Source organism: Tetrao urogallus (genome assembly GCF_951394365.1).
Source record: "Tetrao urogallus genome assembly, chromosome: 14".
NCBI classification, from domain to species: domain Eukaryota; kingdom Metazoa; phylum Chordata; class Aves; order Galliformes; family Phasianidae; genus Tetrao; species Tetrao urogallus.
The window spans coordinates 12,757,135-12,775,357 of NC_136827.1; the positions used below are offsets into that span (position 1 = coordinate 12,757,135).

Below are 18,223 nucleotides of genomic sequence, written 5' to 3' on the forward strand. Positions count from 1 at the left end.
GCGCTCTTTCTGGACACTTCATGTTCTCTTTCTCCACGATCTGCCAGGAAAAACCGCTGAGAGGAAACCTTCCCTGGCCAAGCACTGCTGTTTCTTCTCTCTGGGCTCCCTCATGCTCTCCAGCCATCTCTCTAGCCAAAACCCAAGCTTTCTCTATGCTCCCATGACTCTTAGTCACTTTCAGCGCAGCCATGCTCTCATCTCTTGGCCCCAACAGTTTGTCCTCCTGGCACCTCTCTGACCGCAGAGACCCCTGAGCCTGTTCTCTGATTTTGGAGACACGAGGACCTTCCTGTGCTGTGCTACCTCATGCTGTCAGGTGGCAGCCATCACTTCCCAGCCCAACGCTGCCACAAACAGCTGCAAACTTGCAGTGCAGCAAGAGATGATTCAGCGCTAGAGCAGAGCAAGGAGCGCTGCAGGCCATCTCCCTTGACCTGCAAATGTTCTGCTGCCCTAACTGCTCCTAGAAGAGTTTTTTTTCGTTTCAATCCTACCCGCACTTGTTATTCGTGCGGGCAGCCCAGGAAGGAGTTAACAAAGTGCCTAATTACTGGACCCAGCTGTCTGTCAGACCTTTAATTAGACAACAACTTCAAAAAGCCTCCCCAGGAGCAACTGTGGAAGGTGCTAGGTGAGGAAGGATCCCTGTTTGTCTTTTGGTGATAGAAGAGCTGCATCCCTGATTTGGGGCTGGGTGTGGAGGTGCCAGGAGGGGGGTAAGCAGGGGGCTGGTCAACCTGAAGTGAGGGGAAGGGGCTACGGGCTGGGACCTCAATACTTCTCCCTGCTGGGGAGGGCAGTGCATGTGACCCTGCCCCAGCACATCCCTGATGTAGGGCTTGCTACAGGAATCTCTGCAGTGAGGGTTGCAATTTTCCTTGAAACAAATTAATTTGTCATCTTTGCAGCTCTTCTCCCATCTGGGAGCTGCCCCCACCCTGAATCCTCTCTGTGGGGTGTCTGCCATTTTCCTGTATGGGCACAAAGCCTCCAAGAGCTGCCAGGCCTGAGGTAATGCTTGTCCTGCTGAGGTAAAATGGAGTCTTCTGCATGCCAGCCAAGAGGTCAAACCACAACAGTCCCTGGGGGTCTGGATGGCCATAGCAAGGGTTGTCCCTAACTTCTGTGCACTGGTTTGGGGCTAGGCTTCCTCTGCAAGGCAGGGCCTGGAGCAGGTGATGGCGCCGTGGTGGTGGGCGCTGAGCTATGCGCTGCCCAGCCCCACTTCGGCCGAGCAGGTTCGTCACTGGTGATGTTGCAAATCATTTTCTGTTTTTTTTTTTTTTTTTCTTTTTTTTCTTCCCCTCCCATTTCAAAAACAAACACACAGACGCACACACACACACACAAAAAAAGGAATTTCTTCACTTGTGGTCAACTCAGAAAGGAGAAGCTCCTGCTGAGGGAGTGCTGGGGATGGTGCTGTGAGGAGAGGCGCCGCTGCTCACACGGATCCCTCAGACGCATCCTTGCTCTGCGTGGGGACACCATGGGTCCTGGGGATGTGGGTCCTGGCCTGCTGCTGCTGCTGCTGACCACACCTGCAGTCTGGCACGGTAGGTCCAACAGCATCCTATAGCCCTTTGGGGCCGCCGTGTCTCTCTGGGGCAGCTTGGGGATGTGGTGAGGGCATCTTGTGAGTGCTCCATGGCTGAGGTGGGGTGATGGCTGCAGGTGGGCTGAGGAGAGGGTTTGGGCTAATAGCTGCTTAGCTCCTGGTTGCTTCTACCAAAAGCCTATGTTAGGGTGGGGAGGTCCCAGCCTCTGGAAGCTGTAGCTCTGCACGCAGGCTCAAGGAGCATCAGTGTGACAGAGAGCAGGCAAGGAAATGCATCTGCTTCACAGCAAGGCCTTTTAAAGCTGGCTGCTGTGCCAGAGAGAAGACAGTGAGAGAGAAAGAGCGTGCTGCTAGTCTGTGACTCTGGAGTCCAGCAGTGTTGACAGCTTGCTCTTGGCTCCGTGCGGCACTGCCAAGGTATGGGCAAGTGGTATGGAGAGGTGTAAGTGCAGGAAGAAGAGCACTGGCAGTAGAGAGATGGAGAAAGGAAAACTTGCCCTGTTTTGAGTCTTGGAGAGGATTAGGAGGAAGACGAGGCTGAGCAGAAAGTGTGCTCTGAGGGAACTCTGAAATACCCCTCTGCCCAAACTGGATGAGAGCCTGTGCTTGGTGTGCAGGTGGGAGAGTCAGGAATGTCAGCTACATCGGCACCTTCTGTTGAACGCTGTGCTGAATTAAAGATGTCTGGAGTTGCTGTTCTCTGGTGTGCTGGCCCACATAAAAGGGCTGTAGAGCTGGGTGTTATGGAAACAGACAACCAGAAAGGGAAGGTGGATGTGACTGGTTTTTGAGGCTACAGAGATGGCCAAGAGGCGATAACCCATCAACCTCAAGAAAGACTCACTAAACCTGTTCTGAGGTTTGCAGCCAAACACACAAAACTGTGGCTCTTCCTTTGTTTTTCTCTTGAGTTTGCTCCCCTCACTGTGAGATTCGGGTGGGAAAGTGAGCAGTGGCCTGGGGAAAAAGTATTTCAGATTAGAACAGACAAGCAGCGTATCCCTCTGTGAGTTCGTGTTTTCAGCCCTGGAAAGTCCTTGTATCCCTCTAGCTGTTAACTGCATGGTGTTTCACATCAGGTCGTGCTGTGCAGGTTTTTTCTTGGTCTGCTGCTCTGGAAGATGGTTTTTGAAGGCTGCAGAGTTATGTCACGAATCTGGTTCAGGGAGTCTGGCCCACATTACTTGAGTGTTTCTTGCTTCAGACTCTTTCTCTTTCAGTCCCAGACATAGAGGCAGTTAATTTATTACGTGTGGGTTTTTTGCTTGTTTGATTTTTATTTTGTTTTTAGGTAATAGGGACTGAGTACTTCTGATATACGTTGGTGAAAGATCATAATATCCGTCAGCATGTCTCCAAAGGTTCCTTGAGGCACTGGGCATAGCAGGTCACCAGCTGTGACACTCATCAGGCACTGCCTGCTGTGGTAGGGTGTTAGACACATCTGTTGGAATGCAATGGCTGTTGGCCATCTACAGCATGCAACGACTGTTCAAAACAATAGCTTTCAAGCTGGAGCCCGACTTCCTTCTCCTGCATTTTGAATCACAAGTATATCTTCTGAGTATGTCGAAGGCTGATGTGGTGCAACAACTGTGATCTGGGTTCTTGCTAGGGATAGGTCATGGGCTTAAATTCCAGTTTTAAGTCAAGTAGAGGGAGAATGTGAAAGCTGAGCAGCTTATATCTGTCGTCTTGGCCATGTAGAGATCTTCCTGTGGTTTCTTTTGCTTTCTTGCTGTGGATAAATCTAAACCTCTGAAGAAGCCCTGGGCAGAGAGGTGTGTTGAGCATCCCCCTGTCCAGATACTCTAATTAACCCCAGGGGAGGTGTCCTCAGAGGTGAAGCTCTATCTTCCTCATTCCTATCACAGAGGGGAGAGCAAGGGGAGCTCTGGCCTAGCATAGGGCCCTTCCCAGGTCCTCAGACCCTCAAAAGCAGGTCCTGATAGCTGGTCTCTGTGGTGGGATTCCTCAGCCTCTAGGTCCTTCACTCCACCTTCCTCATCCTTTCCAGAGCCTCAGCAGAGCAATGCGATGTTTTGGCTGGGGTAGGAGAGGCGAGGATGGAGCCCACAGCTGTAACTGGAGGTCATGGTTACACAACCTGTGGTAAAACCTTTGGCCAGCATTTACTGACAGTGCTGCGGAAGCTGCTGAGGAGCAGTAGAGACATCCTCGGGCTTCGTGCAAGATTGCACAGCGGTCAGCAGGGAGCAAGCCTTCCCCCAGTAGCCTTGCTTCCCCATTCTGGGAAAGGACGCACTGATGTGACTTGTTCTCCATCGCACACAAAGGAGCAGATGCTCTGGTGGCCTTCGCCTGGCAGTGTCCTGCACTGAACATCGTTGTCCCATCCATTCTCACCCCACTTGTGTGGTTGTTTGTGCCATTGCTGGCTTCTTCATTGCACAGTGTAATGACAGCAAGGACACTGCATGACCTGACTATTCATGCTGCCCTCCTGCTGTGGTCTCTCCAGGGACCAGTTACAGTGTGGTCTTTCCCTGAGCCAGTCTGAAGGCAACTCTGAGCTGCAGAGATTGGCTCCACCACCACACTGTGCTGAAGCCTGGGATGCAAATAGGAGAGATGCAAGTGTCCAGTGACAGTAAAAGCAGCAGGAATGTATCAAGCCTGCTGGTAGAAAACAAAGCTTAGCAAAGAGGGAGGAATGCTGTACTTTAGGTAAGTGGAAAATGTGGCTTTGTGAAGGATTCTGGGATGTTTTATTTTTCCACTTTGGAGATAAATGAGACTTTTCCTGTTTCCATAGAAAGATAAAAGCATTGCACAAAAAAAAAAAAGAGGGAAAAAAGTAGTCAAATATTCCATATTCCATGTCTTCTGTTTATTCCTGCTGGGCCAGCAAATTTGATACAGGATTTGTTTGGGTTTCCTTTGGGCCACTGCTCCATCATCACACAGCAGCAAAACTCTCCAGGGCTGAGCCCCATGCAACCGACCCTTCCTTGCGTGGAGGAAAGCATCAGCTCAAGACAGCTTAAGTGATGCTCTTTGAGTTCTGGTGGATGGGCTCTGGCACTGAAGTCCTGAGCTCAGCTGATAGGACACGCATTCATGCCTTGGACATCATCTTCATCACCAAGGAAAAGCTGTAAGCATGGGTGTGTGATGATAGGTGTGTACATTTCTAGCTGTGTTACAGGGAGGGTGTCCAAGACAGCATCAGAGAATGGTTGTGTCTGTAAGCAGCCATCCCTTGCTCTCTTCCTACAAGTTTGGACAATGAAGGGCCTGCAGTGCCCTCCTCTACCAAGAGCAGCAGACTAATAAACTGGGCAGCTCTCTTTGCACTTGCTATTATTTGAACCCTGGTGTGTATCCCTTTAAGATGTGAGGATGGGTTAGCAACTGCAAAGGAAAGCAGAAGTGGGAGAATAGCCCTGGAAAGGGGCCGGAGGGGGATGAGCAGCCCCCTGAGCACAGATAGCCATTTGCAATGTGTTTCCTGTCCTCCCCGAAGGGCTGCTGTGGGGGTGGCTGTACTGCTTCTTCCCCAGCTCAGTGGCACTGATTCATTTCTCACTTCCCCCACCCTAAATATAGGAGGTGATTCAAAGAACTCGCTGATGTGGCAAAATGGGGGGGTGGGGTGTGGGGAGAATATTTCCCTGTGCCACAAGTGGCTGCAGTGGGACCCTGGTTCCCCTTTGTTTGGCCAGTGGAGAAGCCATCTTCAAGGCAGTGATAGCATCAGTGATGGCATTGGTTGCAATGCCAGTGTCAGCACAGCCTGGCATGCATTGTGCTTGAGTGCAGCCACAGGCCTGCGTGAGGAATTGGCTTTCCTGTCCCTCAGTTTCCCACCACCAAATATGAATTATAATGCTGACTCAGTATATGGTGTTTTGATGGTAGCTGGAAGGAAAATGCATTGTTTGACTTCATGATAAGTCATAAGTAGGTGTACTTCAAAATCTACTGCCAAGCAACCAAAACAATGCGTGTGCTGACTCCTGCTCTGCGGCTTTCCAAGCCTGTTCCAGCTCATTGTAGCACCAATGCAACAGACAGCCCCAGCCATGGAGCTGAACTTTACCAACTGATGTTATGGGCTAATCATGTTCATATCATAGCTCTAGCTCTGCCGCAAAAGGAAAGCAGCTACAAAAACAGGCAAAACCCAACAGGAACAATTTCTAGGCCAGCATTTGGCCTAATCTGCTCCAGATGGTTGCTATTCCCCTTTCAATACTCTGAATGTTCAGTTGTGAGGTTTTCTTCCTTTCCCTGAAGTCCATTCCTTAGAGTACAGGCCCATGCTCTGGTAGGATGCAGAATGATCCAGTCTGCCAAAATGCCAGTCTGCATCCCAAGCCTAGCCTCAACACTGTGAACTCCAGCAGAGCATCCTAAAAAGGATCATTTTTGTTTTTCACCTCTTTCCTTTGCAGGCTCAGCATCCCCTGTGATCAGCCCTGATATCTCTGCTCTGGTTGTCAACGTGGGTGATCCAGTCCTCCTGAGCTGCTCAGGAGAGTCAGAAGTTAAATGGTACCCTGAAAAGTTTGCCAACCATACAAGCAGCGTACTCAGTATTCCCAGGACCACTCACAGAGACACAGGCACCTATAGGTGTGCTTATGTCAACGGCAGCGACAAGGGTGTTGCATCTGTGCATCTGTACGTGCGAGGTAACCATTCTTCATTCCTCCCGTGCATGCTGGCAGAACGGCCTCTTCTCAGGGAGCACAGCCTTTAGACAGTTCCTCTCTATAATCCATGGTTGTGTTAGAGTTTGGAGAGCAGTGCAGGCTCCTAGTGGGAGCAGTTGCTCACCCACAACTATATATACCCACATATTATGGGGCCTGTGGCTGAAGCAGTAGCATCTGTATCTCGTGTACACCTGTGGATGACCTGGATCTCTTCCTCCTTTTACCTTGGCTTCCCTTAAAAAGCAGGGATGAAAGCCTGTTTGGTGTTGTAATGCACAGTGAGATTTGGAACTCGGGGAACTGTTTTATGGCTACTACCCTCAATGAGGAGGGATCACAGGAATCGTCCTCACAATGTGAGCCAAAGCTCCAGTATGCCATGGTATCTCTGCCATTTGTGTTCACCCCTTCCTTTGTACAGAGATTCTGTCCTGGATAGGGAAGCTGGAGGTCTAACAAATAAAAATAACACTGTTATGAAAAGTTGAATTAGGGCTAAGCATACTTCTCAGTTTCTCTTGCCTGCATATACAGCTGTGAGTTGCTTGCTCTGCTCTCCTCAAATGCCTTAGTGGAGCTGGGCTTGTCATGTGAGTTTTTAGAGGCTGAGTCAGGCGGGCACCAAGCCAGGTTGCCCCAACACTGAACTCCCACTGGGCAGCAGAGCTGGATACTCGCCTTTGCTGGAACATCTCTCTCAGCTCAATGCCTGCTTTTCTGATCCTGTTCTCTGGTTTACTTCATCTCCTCCACAGATCCCAGTAATGTGTGGTACGTCCCATATTTCCGGATCTCTGTGACCAAAGGTGGAAATGCTGAGTTCCCCTGCTTCATCACTGCTCCCGAGTATGGATCCAGCGTGACTCTGATAAGGAATGATGGCTCTAAGCTCTCACCTGGAGCCAACTACTCTTTCAGTGCTGAGAAGGGAATAACGCTTTATCATGTGGAACACGAGCAGAAGGGCCAGTACCAGTGCCAAACAGTGGTAAATGGAAAAATAGAGAAGTCATCAAGAATGAGACTGATTGTGGTTGAAGGTAAAGGATTGGGATTGTTGCTGTCCATAGGGGGACAGCAGTAGCTAAGTTGGTCACGGATCATTAAGGACAAGTTCTTAGCCAGCAGCTGGAAAGGCTTTCTGAACCTGCGGTTGTTAGGAGGTATTTAGAGGAGGTAAAATTCCACTGGCTTTTGGAAACTTGTTTCCTTTAGATGTGTCTCTGTGGGATCTGCAGTATTCAGCTTATCATAGCTACTGTGTACATATGTTCAGCATATGATAGGTACAAACAGAGTTTGTCTCTGATGTTCTAAAAGACTTTGGACCATGATGGTCAGGATGAAACTGGCAGAAGGATTCCTTACCTGTAAACCATAGTGATGGCTGCTGCGCTCTTCCTGACTTGTATTGCTTCCTGTAGACGTGTACAAAAAGTGGGAGAATCTCAAGGACAGGAGAAGGGCATGGGTGAAGGGACTGGAGAGGATGGAAAGGAGGAGGTGTCCAGGCCTTAGAGAGGCTCCAAAGTGCATGGTGCCAGTGAGCCAGCTGGTGGTGCATCTTTTTCTGTTTGTCTTTGTGTAGGACAAGAGAAGCCTGTGCAGGTAATGGTGGACCCTGCAGACCACGTGCGAATTGTGGGTGAACCTTTTGAAGTCACTTGTGTAGTAACTGCTCCTTCCCATAAGTATGACATCAAATGGGTAACAGCAACAAACAGTGTAAGTTAAAGTTTTTTGCAGCTTCAAGGGGTTATGGGACTTTTCTAGAAATGAGGAGGCATAGGGTGACAAGAATGCCTGGACTCGAGACTTTTCTGCAGAAAAGCCTTGAACTGCTTGCCCAAAGTAACTATTCAAACAAGCCATACAAATCCAAAAATCCTTTCTTCGGATGATACAGTGTTAAAAAGAGCTGCCCATTCTCAGGATGTTGCTGTGGAGCTGAAAAATACATTGCTTCACCAAAGCGCATTGAGCAGGAGCCAAGGTACCAATTAAGGTGACATCTCTCCACCCTTCTCTGCCAAGGCTTACAAAGCAAAAAGTGAAAGTTCAGAACAAAAAGCTTCCCAGAGAAAAAATATGGGTGAAGAAAGGGAATGCACCTCAACATTTCAAAGTCTGTTGTACTGACTCTTAACTGCTGAAGGCTTAGATAAGATTTGCTAGCAGTCCTTATGTCCTCTGCATTCAGGAAGGAGTTGGGGGAAAAAAATATATATACATATATAATATATAATGATATGTATTTAAAACTCAACATGTAAGGACAGCTGGCAGCCAGAAGGCCAACAATAGGTGTGACCCTAACTGCCTGGAATACTTGGGTTTAATATGCCTGTTGGCTTCCATCTAGAAGACTTTCAGTGGTGGGGTACAGTTGCACAGAACAGAGGGTAGCAAGTATCTTTATTATAAATATAATTCAGTTCCACTCTCTGAGCTTCCAAACAAATGACTGGTGTTTCCTCCCTGACAGGTTAAGAGTAATGGAAAGCCTGACATAAGTGATGGGAACTACATCATCAATGACACCCTGTCAATTCCAGCAGTGACCATGGAAGACAGTGGGAAATACACTTGCATAGCTAACAATTCAGCAGGATTCAAGAATGCCTCCACAATGCTGCGGGTAGTGGGTAGGTACTTTCCCAGCAGACCAGAAAAGCGTGGACTGAAGCATGCCTATCCTTGAGTATTTCTTGCTTCTGCCCCAAAGCAGGGAAATTTCTCTGCACCTTGTAGGCTTAGGTTTGCTGATGACCCAAACTCACTGCACACTCAGCGCATAGCTCAGAAAAGGGGCTTATTCTGAAAGACTTCTGAGTGAGAAGCCAAGGTAGCTAAGGGAGCTTGTCTTTATATAGATCACAAGATACAGTTTTAGCCTCATTATTTGCTAGGATAGCGTATAAAACCTCTTACACAGGCAGAGCTCAAGCCATCATGACAAGGAAACAACTTCTTAAAAGTATTTCTCTGTCATCATGAGGCATGCAGTCTGTGTAATGCCTCGTTCCCTGCTGCAGTCTCACAGCTGAGGCTGTTCTTTCCACTAACAGTCTGTTTACAAAGCTTGTTTCAGGTCTCTGTGGACATGCCTGCTGATGGTCATGCTCTCCTTCATCCTGCAGAAAGAGGGTATGTGATCCTGACCCCAGTGCAAGCCATGAACCAAGAAGTTGCTGAAGGAGACAGTTTGCAACTCCAGGTCCATATTGAGGCATATCCAAAACTTCTCCACTGGCACTGGGAGCACATGAATTCACTGAAGAACCCTGGGAGCAACAAACTCAAAAGCGAAATGGTCCCTAAAAACAACTGGTATGTGTTCTATGCTGGCCGTGGCCTGTTTCAAAAAATGTTTTCAGTCTAAGACTTGTAGATCCCATGCTGCTGGCTGATAAAGAAGTCCGATTTTAAAGAAGGAAACTGTTTTGCCTTTCTGATTTCTATTTCCAACGTTACTTGCAAACCACAGCGAGAAGGGCTGATAGATCAAGGAGGACACCACCCCTGACTAACTTGGCAGTTTTCTCTTTAAATACTTTATAGAAGTCACTAGTAAGTTTTGCAGTCTTTTTCAAGTTGGCACTCTTCCACAGAAAGATTAGGAGGGGACACAACACAAACAGATGGATTCCCTTAGTGCTCCTCAGACCTGTTCCATGCTCCACGGTCTGGAGAATATATATACCAAGAGGTACTGTATGTCCCATGTCAGGAGAAGACAGACATTGTTATGAGGATATGACCCCATGAACAGGAGGACATAGTCATGCTCTTTCTAAGCCTGCAGCCAAACTGTGGAGTTTGGGCAATTCCCTTTTCATTTTCTTGGGATAACTCATTCCCTCAGATGCAGGAAGATCAGTGTCTCCTGGCTCTTCCAGCACAATGATTTAGATGCTAAACTCTTTTCTGAGAATCCACCCAGCCACAGCCTTTCAGTAATACTGCACTTGGTGGCACAGTGTCTCTCCTTCAGCAAAGACCCTTCCAGCTGCCCAGTAGGATCAGCTGCTTCCCCAGAGAAGCAAGGGTTAGCAGCACTAAGCTGGAAAGTGTTCATCCAGTCCAGGGCACAGGAAACAGCTTCATCTCGCTGAGCAAAGGCTGTATGAATGCCTGAGTTTCCTCAGCACAGCTTTCTTCACGGTGTTTATTCTCTCTGTGGGAGCAGGTATAACAACACGCTCTTCCTGGATCATCTGGAGGAAGAAGAGAGAGGTCTCTATACGTTTTATGCTCTCAACAGTGAGGCCAACTCATCAGTTACTTTCAGTGTATCTGTGAAAGGTAAGTGCTTAGCACTGCTCCTTCCTAAAGGCTGCTTGCCCAGGGGCTGCTGCCCAACAGGCAGGGTGCAGGGCTTGTGGACAAGGGCACTTCCAGCCCAGTGCCCACAGGACGCAGACGTGCTGCTCCTGGGACCCAGCTCTACTCTCTGCATAGCACAGGGGTTCCTGAAGTTCTGTTGTTCCGTAGATGGAGAATAAATCAGATCACCAGGAATGCACTCTTCCTCTGGTCATAGCGCTTGATCCTTCTCTGCTTTCCCCAACAGCTCCTCCAAGGATTTGCAGTGTCAGGGTATCGGCTAGTGACTCCAGAGAGCTGCTCTGCACAGCCACCGGCTACCCTGCCCCACACATTGAGTGGTACCAGTGCCCCACTCACTCTGACAGGTGAGAACTATTTAGGACTGGGCACCTCTAACTCTGAAGAGTGCACTTGTGACGTTAGTGCTTGCTGAGCAGCACAGTGTGGGCTTTCCTACAGGCCATTTAGCATAATTCCCAGTGTCTCCTCTCTTGCCCGAGACAAGCACCAACTCACTGTGAGCAACTGCACTGCAGAGAAACATTCATTCTGTACTGCTTTGCATCCCTACAGATATGAGGATTATGAGCTGCTTCTGAATGACTCCAGTCCCCGTGTGGTGAATACACTGCCCTTCCAAGAGGTGGAGGTGGAGAGCACCTTCCCGTTCCAGGATCTAGGGACTAATTTCACCTTCTGCTGTGTGGCTGTTAACAGCAAGGGGAGCACGTCTGACATTCTTCACTCAGTCTTCAGTAAGATACCAACTTGCAGCTTGGTGGAACGGGGGGAATTTGGCTTTTGGTGCCTGTCTGTCTATATGGATTTCCAATGGTCCTTCAAAAAAGGTGAAATAGGTTCCATAGGCCCTCTATCACCACAGAAGCTGGGAGGCTTTGGTGCTTGCTACTTCTACAAGCCATGTGGGAACTGCTGGCTGGGGAGAGCCTGATGTCAAAGGCTGAGCTGTGCAATAAGCCCCTTGTAACTGCAGGACCTAGGTACAGTGCTCAGCACAGCCAGCTGGTTGATGCTCAGCCTCAGAAGCTGCATCTTTTGCTGGGTTTGTTCTTGCTGTTCTTGGTCTGTCTACATACAGCCTGACCAGCTCCTGCTCTGCACCTGGTGCTGTGAAAATTGGAGTGCAGCAGCTCTTTTAAGTTTCTTCAAGGCCACTGCTGGGTTGCACTGCATACAGGGGAAGCCTGAATGGACAGCTAGGCAAAATACCCAGGGGTTGAAAGAGGAGTATTTACTTACCCCCATTTATTTCTCCTCCAGAGAGTGTCATGGCTCCCCCAAACCAGATCTTCAGTCCCATTCTCACCACCTGCATGTGCACATCGGTCTTGCTGCTCCTGCTGCTCCTCTTCCTCCTCTACAAGTACAACCAGGTCAGCCTCCCTGTTGCACAGCAAGGGCTGCAAGGCCTGTCCAGCCTCAGAGGCCACACTGCCTCAGTAGCAGCCAAAGGCAAAGCCCATATACCAAAACCGAAATGTGTGTTGGCACCTCTCCCACCTGGTTCCTCAGACTCATAGCCCAGAGATCAGTACAGACGGTACCTTGTGCCAGACAGTGGTGCTTATTCTGTGCTTCAGTTGCAGCTGGTTTTGCTCTGCTCACTCTGAGTATAAAGACTTAATTAACTAGGAAAAAAAAAAGTAGTTTGCAATATTCATCTAAATGTTTCTCCATCCTGCTTTACAAAAAAGCTGCCTTAATGAGGAAGCAGGTTGGTATCAGAAGATGTTTGTCTCCAGGAAGGCTAGCTCACTATTTTTATACAAGAACTTGCCCGTTTTCTCTGTGAGATTTATCTTCGGCGTTGAATTTCTTCTCATAAACTGCACCAATCAATTGCCACTTCTGCTTCATGGGTGGGTGAAAATCTCCTGGTTTTCAGTTCTCCATTTGGCACTTTGCCTTTGACAGCCCACCAAGGCTGCAGATTTTGCAGAGTTCTAGTGCTGATTGTCACAAGATCCAGCAGAACCTCTCACAAACAGGCACCCCCAGTTCCTCAGGCAGAGCTGCCTTTGGGGTGTGCAGCCCTGAAGAACAGCTCTTAGGAAGGCCTTGCAAGCCCGAGAGAAACAGAACATGTGTGTAAATAATACAGGCTTCTTGAGCCATGGCTGCTTGTTGCTTGTTGCAGTGCTAGATGAATTATGGAGCAGAAAGCAACAATGCTCACGCTTAGGGTGCGCCCCTCTCTGCAGTTATCTGGTGGAAGTGGTGAGGAGAAAGAAGTGCTTCAGCGCCCGCCTCCCAGTAGCTGGGGCACATCATGATTCACTGTGGCTGTGGTCACTCCACCCTCACTTGGCTTTGCCTGCATTGATGGGCTTGAGACCACTGTTGCCATTCAGGCACGCATCTCCTTGTGTGAGCAAAGGCTGCTCACAGTTTTTTTCAGTGCTGAGCTCCTCACTGTGTTTTTGCCTCCAGTTGGGTCCCCAGACCTCACAACATCCATGACAACATTCAGCACAAGCTGCTTCCAGCAGGGGCTGGCACTGTTTCACTCTATCCTCATCTGGTTACTTCTGCCATAAGATTTGTAGAAAAAAGAAGAAATTCTTAGTTTGGTTTCTCCTTTTTTAATTTTTTCCTGGAAGGGAAGCAAGGCTGGGCCAGCTCCACTGTTCTGCTGTGCTCAGCTGCCCAGAGTACTGAGGAAGGAGGCACAGTGTGGACAACTCCCTCTGGCACCATCTGGGCACTGCTTAGCCACACTCCAGTGGGACATGGTGCCAGCTTTGCTGTGCCAAGTCATAGCTACAGTGACAGGGGCAAGAAGGCTTCCCTCTGTCATGGGTGAGGACTGGGAGGGGCTTTGTTTGGACCAGACTGTCCAAACTGAACATCTCACTCGAAGCAAGATATACTTGGTGGAGTTAAACCCAAGTCTTCTCAGAGTGACTGCAGGGTGAGAATCGGAGCACTTGCTGAGGAGGGTAACTCAGGGCTCAAGCAGCAATGACTGACTGGAGTCTCTTCCCTACAGAAACCTAAGTACCAGGTGCGGTGGAAGATCATTGAGGCCTGTGAAGGGAATAACTACATCTTTATCGATCCCACTCAGCTGCCATACAATGAGAAATGGGAGTTTCCCAGGAATAACCTCCAGTTTGGTAAGAAACCTTCCCTGCTGCTTTTCCTGGTGGCATGAAGCTTGCCACAGAGCTGAAATACTCCAAAGAACAAAATCAGAGCAAATAGGCAGCATCCAAAGCTGAATCCAGGCATGGCAGCAACATCCTCAACCAGGCTTTGCTGCCCTCTTCTACACAGGGTGCTAAACACTGGACTGCAACCTCCCTCCAACCCTCTTTTGTTGTAAAGAAGATTGAGAGGATCATGTTCCTCCTCAAGCATCTGGGGTCATCCCTTAACATGTACGCCTTGTGAGCACATTTAGTCTTGGCCTCTTTCATAACATCTTTGCCCACAGCAGAGCTCCCCATAGATGCTCACAACCGTCTGGCTAAGAGTTATTCATTTGCCATCTTGTCTGAGCTCAGCAGGAATCCCCACCCTGTGTGCAGGACAATTGCTCAGTGCCTTTTTAGAAAGCATCTTTTGGTACATTTCTTTTTTCCCCCTGCAGGAAAGACTCTTGGAGCTGGAGCTTTTGGAAAAGTGGTAGAAGCCACTGCTTTTGGACTGGGAAAAGAAGATTCAGTCCTCAAAGTGGCCGTGAAGATGCTGAAATGTAAGCCTGGGCTGACCTGCAAAGGTTGAAATCCCCCAAGTTCCTTTGGGCTGAAAGTAGTGTGTGTCCATCAGACTGGGTGTTAAGATGTTCCTGTCATAAGTGCTAGGTGCTGGACTTGTGCTGGTGCAATTATTTGTGGACACATGGCCAGAGGCACAGCCACAGGGAGTAGATTCCTCTCTGCTTGTCTCCTCTTGTTCCATCTGTCTATCCCCTTGTCATCCCCATCATCTCTTCGTTGTCCTTTCCTGACTCCTTCATATTATCCTCATCTCGCAGCAACAGCAGACACGGATGAGCAGGAGGCTCTCATGTCTGAGCTGAAGATCATGAGCCATTTGGGACACCATGAGAACATTGTTAACCTGCTGGGAGCGTGTACCTATGGAGGTAGGATCCGATAAACCTGCTTCCCTCAGCAGAATCCTCTCATGGCCTGCTTCTCTAAGGCTGTTATTGGAGAGATTTGATGATTCCGGTGGCTTTCTTTCTGATCCTATGAGTTTGCAAGGATCTGTGGGCTGGTTATGTGCTGAGTGGGTCCTGCTGCTCCTTCTTCTTCCCTACCCCAGCAATTTCCAGGGACTGGTATCCTTTGATAGGTCACACTGAAGTCACTTCTTAACAACCTCCTTGTGCCTTTCTCCCAGGTCCAATTCTTGTCATCACTGAGTACTGTCGCTATGGAGATCTGCTGAATTTCCTGCGGAAGAAGGCTGAATACATAATTATCCAGGACTCAGCTCTGGACACCTCTTTGGACAGCACTGCTGATTACAAAAACATTGACCTAGAGAAGAAATACATCCGCAGGTGAGAGCAGGACTGTGGTGGCCACAGGGCTGAGCAATGAAGGGTGTGCTGGGAAAGATTATTGCCAAAGATCAGGGACTTGCAGATGGGTGCAGAAGTAGACATGGATGTGGTTTCTGCACTCAGTGGACATGGAGGAGGGCAGAAGGCACTCAAGAAGGCTTCCCAAGAAGGCTGCTGACAGCCTGCTTCTCTTTGTTGCTCTCTGACTCAGTGACAGTGGCTTTGCAAGCCAGGGTTTGGAAACTTATGTTGAAATGAGGCCCATATCATCATCGTCATCTTCAGCATCATCAGATTCTGCGCAATCCAGGGGTGAGTTAAAGATTCCTCTTTGTATTTGCATCATTTCTTCAGTGACCACCTGGTCTGGCTTATTTCTAGGGAACTAGGGGATACAACACAGCTTGCACTACTTACCATCTTTGCAGCAACCCTAAAGCTTCTGTTTGAATTTCAGGGAAAAGCTCAGAGGAAGATGAAAGCAGAGAGGACCTCCGGCCCCTTAACCTCTCTGACCTGCTTCAGTTCTCCAGCCAGGTGGCTCAGGGCATGGCATTCCTCGCATCAAAGAATGTGAGTGCCTAAGAGGACCACTGCACCCTCGTAGGTAGCACCAGTCCACCAGCAGCAGCCAGCTGTCCTGTCTGTTCAAGGCTTGGGAGGTTTTCAGATGAGATGATCAAACTGAACTGTGCTTCTAGAAATGGGCCTCTCTCCACCTTCTGGGTTCGCATGTGCTGGGCTTCAGTGCCCAGTATCTGCTATGGAGCTTGGGGTTCAGACAGGCCATTGCAGCAGGACAGAGTTACAGGGGCACCCAGGGCTGTGCATCATGCTAGTCTGCCTCAGTATTTTCTGCCCAGCTTTTTCATGAGGTCAGGAATCTTGATGCAGAGCTTTCTTGTGCTGGCAGCTTCCTGCTGCCCCAGGGATAAGGAACTGAAAGTGGCTGTTGAGCTGCCTCAGTGGCAGAGGGCAATTGTATAATGGCTTCCCATGGGACACTGTGAGCAGCCCCTGCTCCTAAACTTTGCTCCCACGGGGAAGTTGAAGGCTCATCACTAATACAGCTGATAATGCCACAGTGTTGTAGCACTGCAATTGGAGCAGTTGAAAGGAGAGAGCCTATACTCCCTATGCATGACAGTGCCTTTTCCAAGAGCTTTTCAAGCAGCACCTGTTCTCCTTGCTCCTGTTGGATTTGCTATGGTGACATTCTGAGGCTGTAGGGACATCAGTGGGGTCTCAGTTACGCTCTCTTCTCCCCAGTGTATCCACCGTGACTTAGCAGCCAGGAATGTGCTCGTGTCAGATGGACGGGTAGCCAAGATCTGTGACTTTGGCCTGGCCCGTGACATCATGAATGACTCAAACTACGTTGTAAAAGGCAATGTAAGTAATTGAAGAGGGGACTGGAGAAGGTACAAGGGTGAGGTGCAGCCAGAGCATGGGCAGGGTGCAGCATAAGCTGCCTGCTTGTCCCAGGCTGCAGAGCTCTCTCCTCTTCCAGGCCCGCCTGCCCGTGAAGTGGATGGCCCCAGAGAGCATCTTTGACTGTATTTATACAGTGCAGAGTGACGTGTGGTCTTACGGCATTCTTCTCTGGGAGATCTTCTCCCTTGGTAAGGAAGAAGAAAGCTTGCAACCCTCTCTTGTTTTCCATGGCTTATCAACTTTAATGTCTGCAGAAAAGTTTGTAAGAAAGGAGGGAGGTTGGAAAAATCTAGTCTATATCAGGGCTATGAAACACAGTATTTCCCGAGGGACCATTAGAAATATTGGGTCCTGGAAGATTTGCTTTAACTCAGAGTTCTGAGTGGCATTGGCTCCAAACTGCCTCTGATCTGAGTGTTCCTGTCACAGGTAAAAGTCCCTATCCTGGCATGGCGGTGAACAGCAAGTTCTACAGCATGGTGAAGCGGGGCTATCAGATGGCCAGGCCTGACTTTGCTCCCTTGGAAATGTGAGTGGTGCACTGAGGTGTGCAACAGGTGAAAGGGGGACTGGAGCTGCTTCGTATGGAGTGGGTGGTGATGGCATAGGTATATGTCAGGCATAGGTCTGTGGGCTGCTCCCAGGGAAGCTCTGTGTTAGGCACGTGAGGTTTAGGGTTTTTCCGTGCCCACACAGGAAAGCAGGAACCAGAGCAGTCGACTATGATGCTCTGCCCAGCATCCACTGCTTCCAGTCAGGAAGGTGGGAGAGCTCATGCTATCTGTACGTTCCTAAACATGGCAGTTTTGGTTTTCTCCTTTCAGCTAAAGTAACTCTAGGAGTGTGAGAAGTCAAGCCTGAGGAACTTACAGGAAAGGAATGAGTTTAAGCTGGAGTGCCAAGCATAAAGCCTCTTGCAGATAGATGTGGGGACACAAGATGTTTGCTCTACCTGTTCCTGTGCTCTCATTTCCCTGGGGACACTGCACTTACCTGAACCAGGAGTATTATAGACAGGAAAAGAGGAGGGGGCTGCTCAGGACTGCATGCACCGATACAAAGTGAATCACTCTGATATGCTGCTGCAAAGAACTAAGGGTGCAGACTCCCCAGCAGCTTTGCAGAAGTACAGCACAGCTCAGTCCCTCTTTGGCTTTGCAGGTATAGCATCATGCAGGCGTGCTGGAGCCTGGAGCCCACACAGAGACCTACGTTTGACCAGATCTGCTGCTTTATTCAGAAAGAACTGGATTTGCAAAAGGAACAGGTAAGAACCTTTGGGGAGGAGAAAGCACATCTTCCCCCCTCCTTTCTTCCTACATCAGCATAGCTTCTGGGCAGCTTTCCTGGTGCCATTCCCTAACTTAACTGAGCTGCTTACATCAGTTATCTATAAAAGTGGAGCGGCGTATCCAGATGGTGAAAGGTAACAAAAGCAGGCTGGACGAAGAAATACAGTTACTTAGCAGCAACCTCCATGGGCAGCAACACAAGTGCAAATGAGAGCAGCCTGAAACATGCCTCTTTTTTTTCCTTCCTGTTTTCAAGGACTACACAAACCTCCCTTCAACTGCTGAGGAAGACAGTGGCTGTGATACCTCTGGCTGCTGTGAGGAGTCCTGTGAACAAGAGGAGAGTGGGCAGCCCCTTCTCAAAGGCAACAACTATCAGTTCTGTTAG

General features: G+C 49.1%; 1 protein-coding gene across 1 annotated transcript; it reads left to right on the top strand.

Moving 5' to 3' along the window:
- Nucleotides 1–1,492: 1,492 nt before the first annotated feature.
- Nucleotides 1,493–18,223, top strand: CSF1R (colony stimulating factor 1 receptor; the record flags this gene model as incomplete). Its single annotated transcript, XM_079542519.1, has 21 exons — nucleotides 1,493–1,559; nucleotides 5,980–6,219; nucleotides 6,999–7,283; nucleotides 7,832–7,968; nucleotides 8,729–8,888; nucleotides 9,384–9,573; nucleotides 10,433–10,548; nucleotides 10,817–10,937; nucleotides 11,146–11,327; nucleotides 11,854–11,966; nucleotides 13,583–13,709; nucleotides 14,186–14,290; nucleotides 14,573–14,683; nucleotides 14,944–15,106; nucleotides 15,321–15,421; nucleotides 15,567–15,682; nucleotides 16,379–16,501; nucleotides 16,620–16,731; nucleotides 16,973–17,072; nucleotides 17,705–17,810; nucleotides 18,092–18,223. The coding sequence occupies 21 exons, from the start codon at nucleotides 1,493–1,495 to the stop codon at nucleotides 18,221–18,223; spliced, it is 2,907 nt and encodes a 968-aa protein (XP_079398645.1).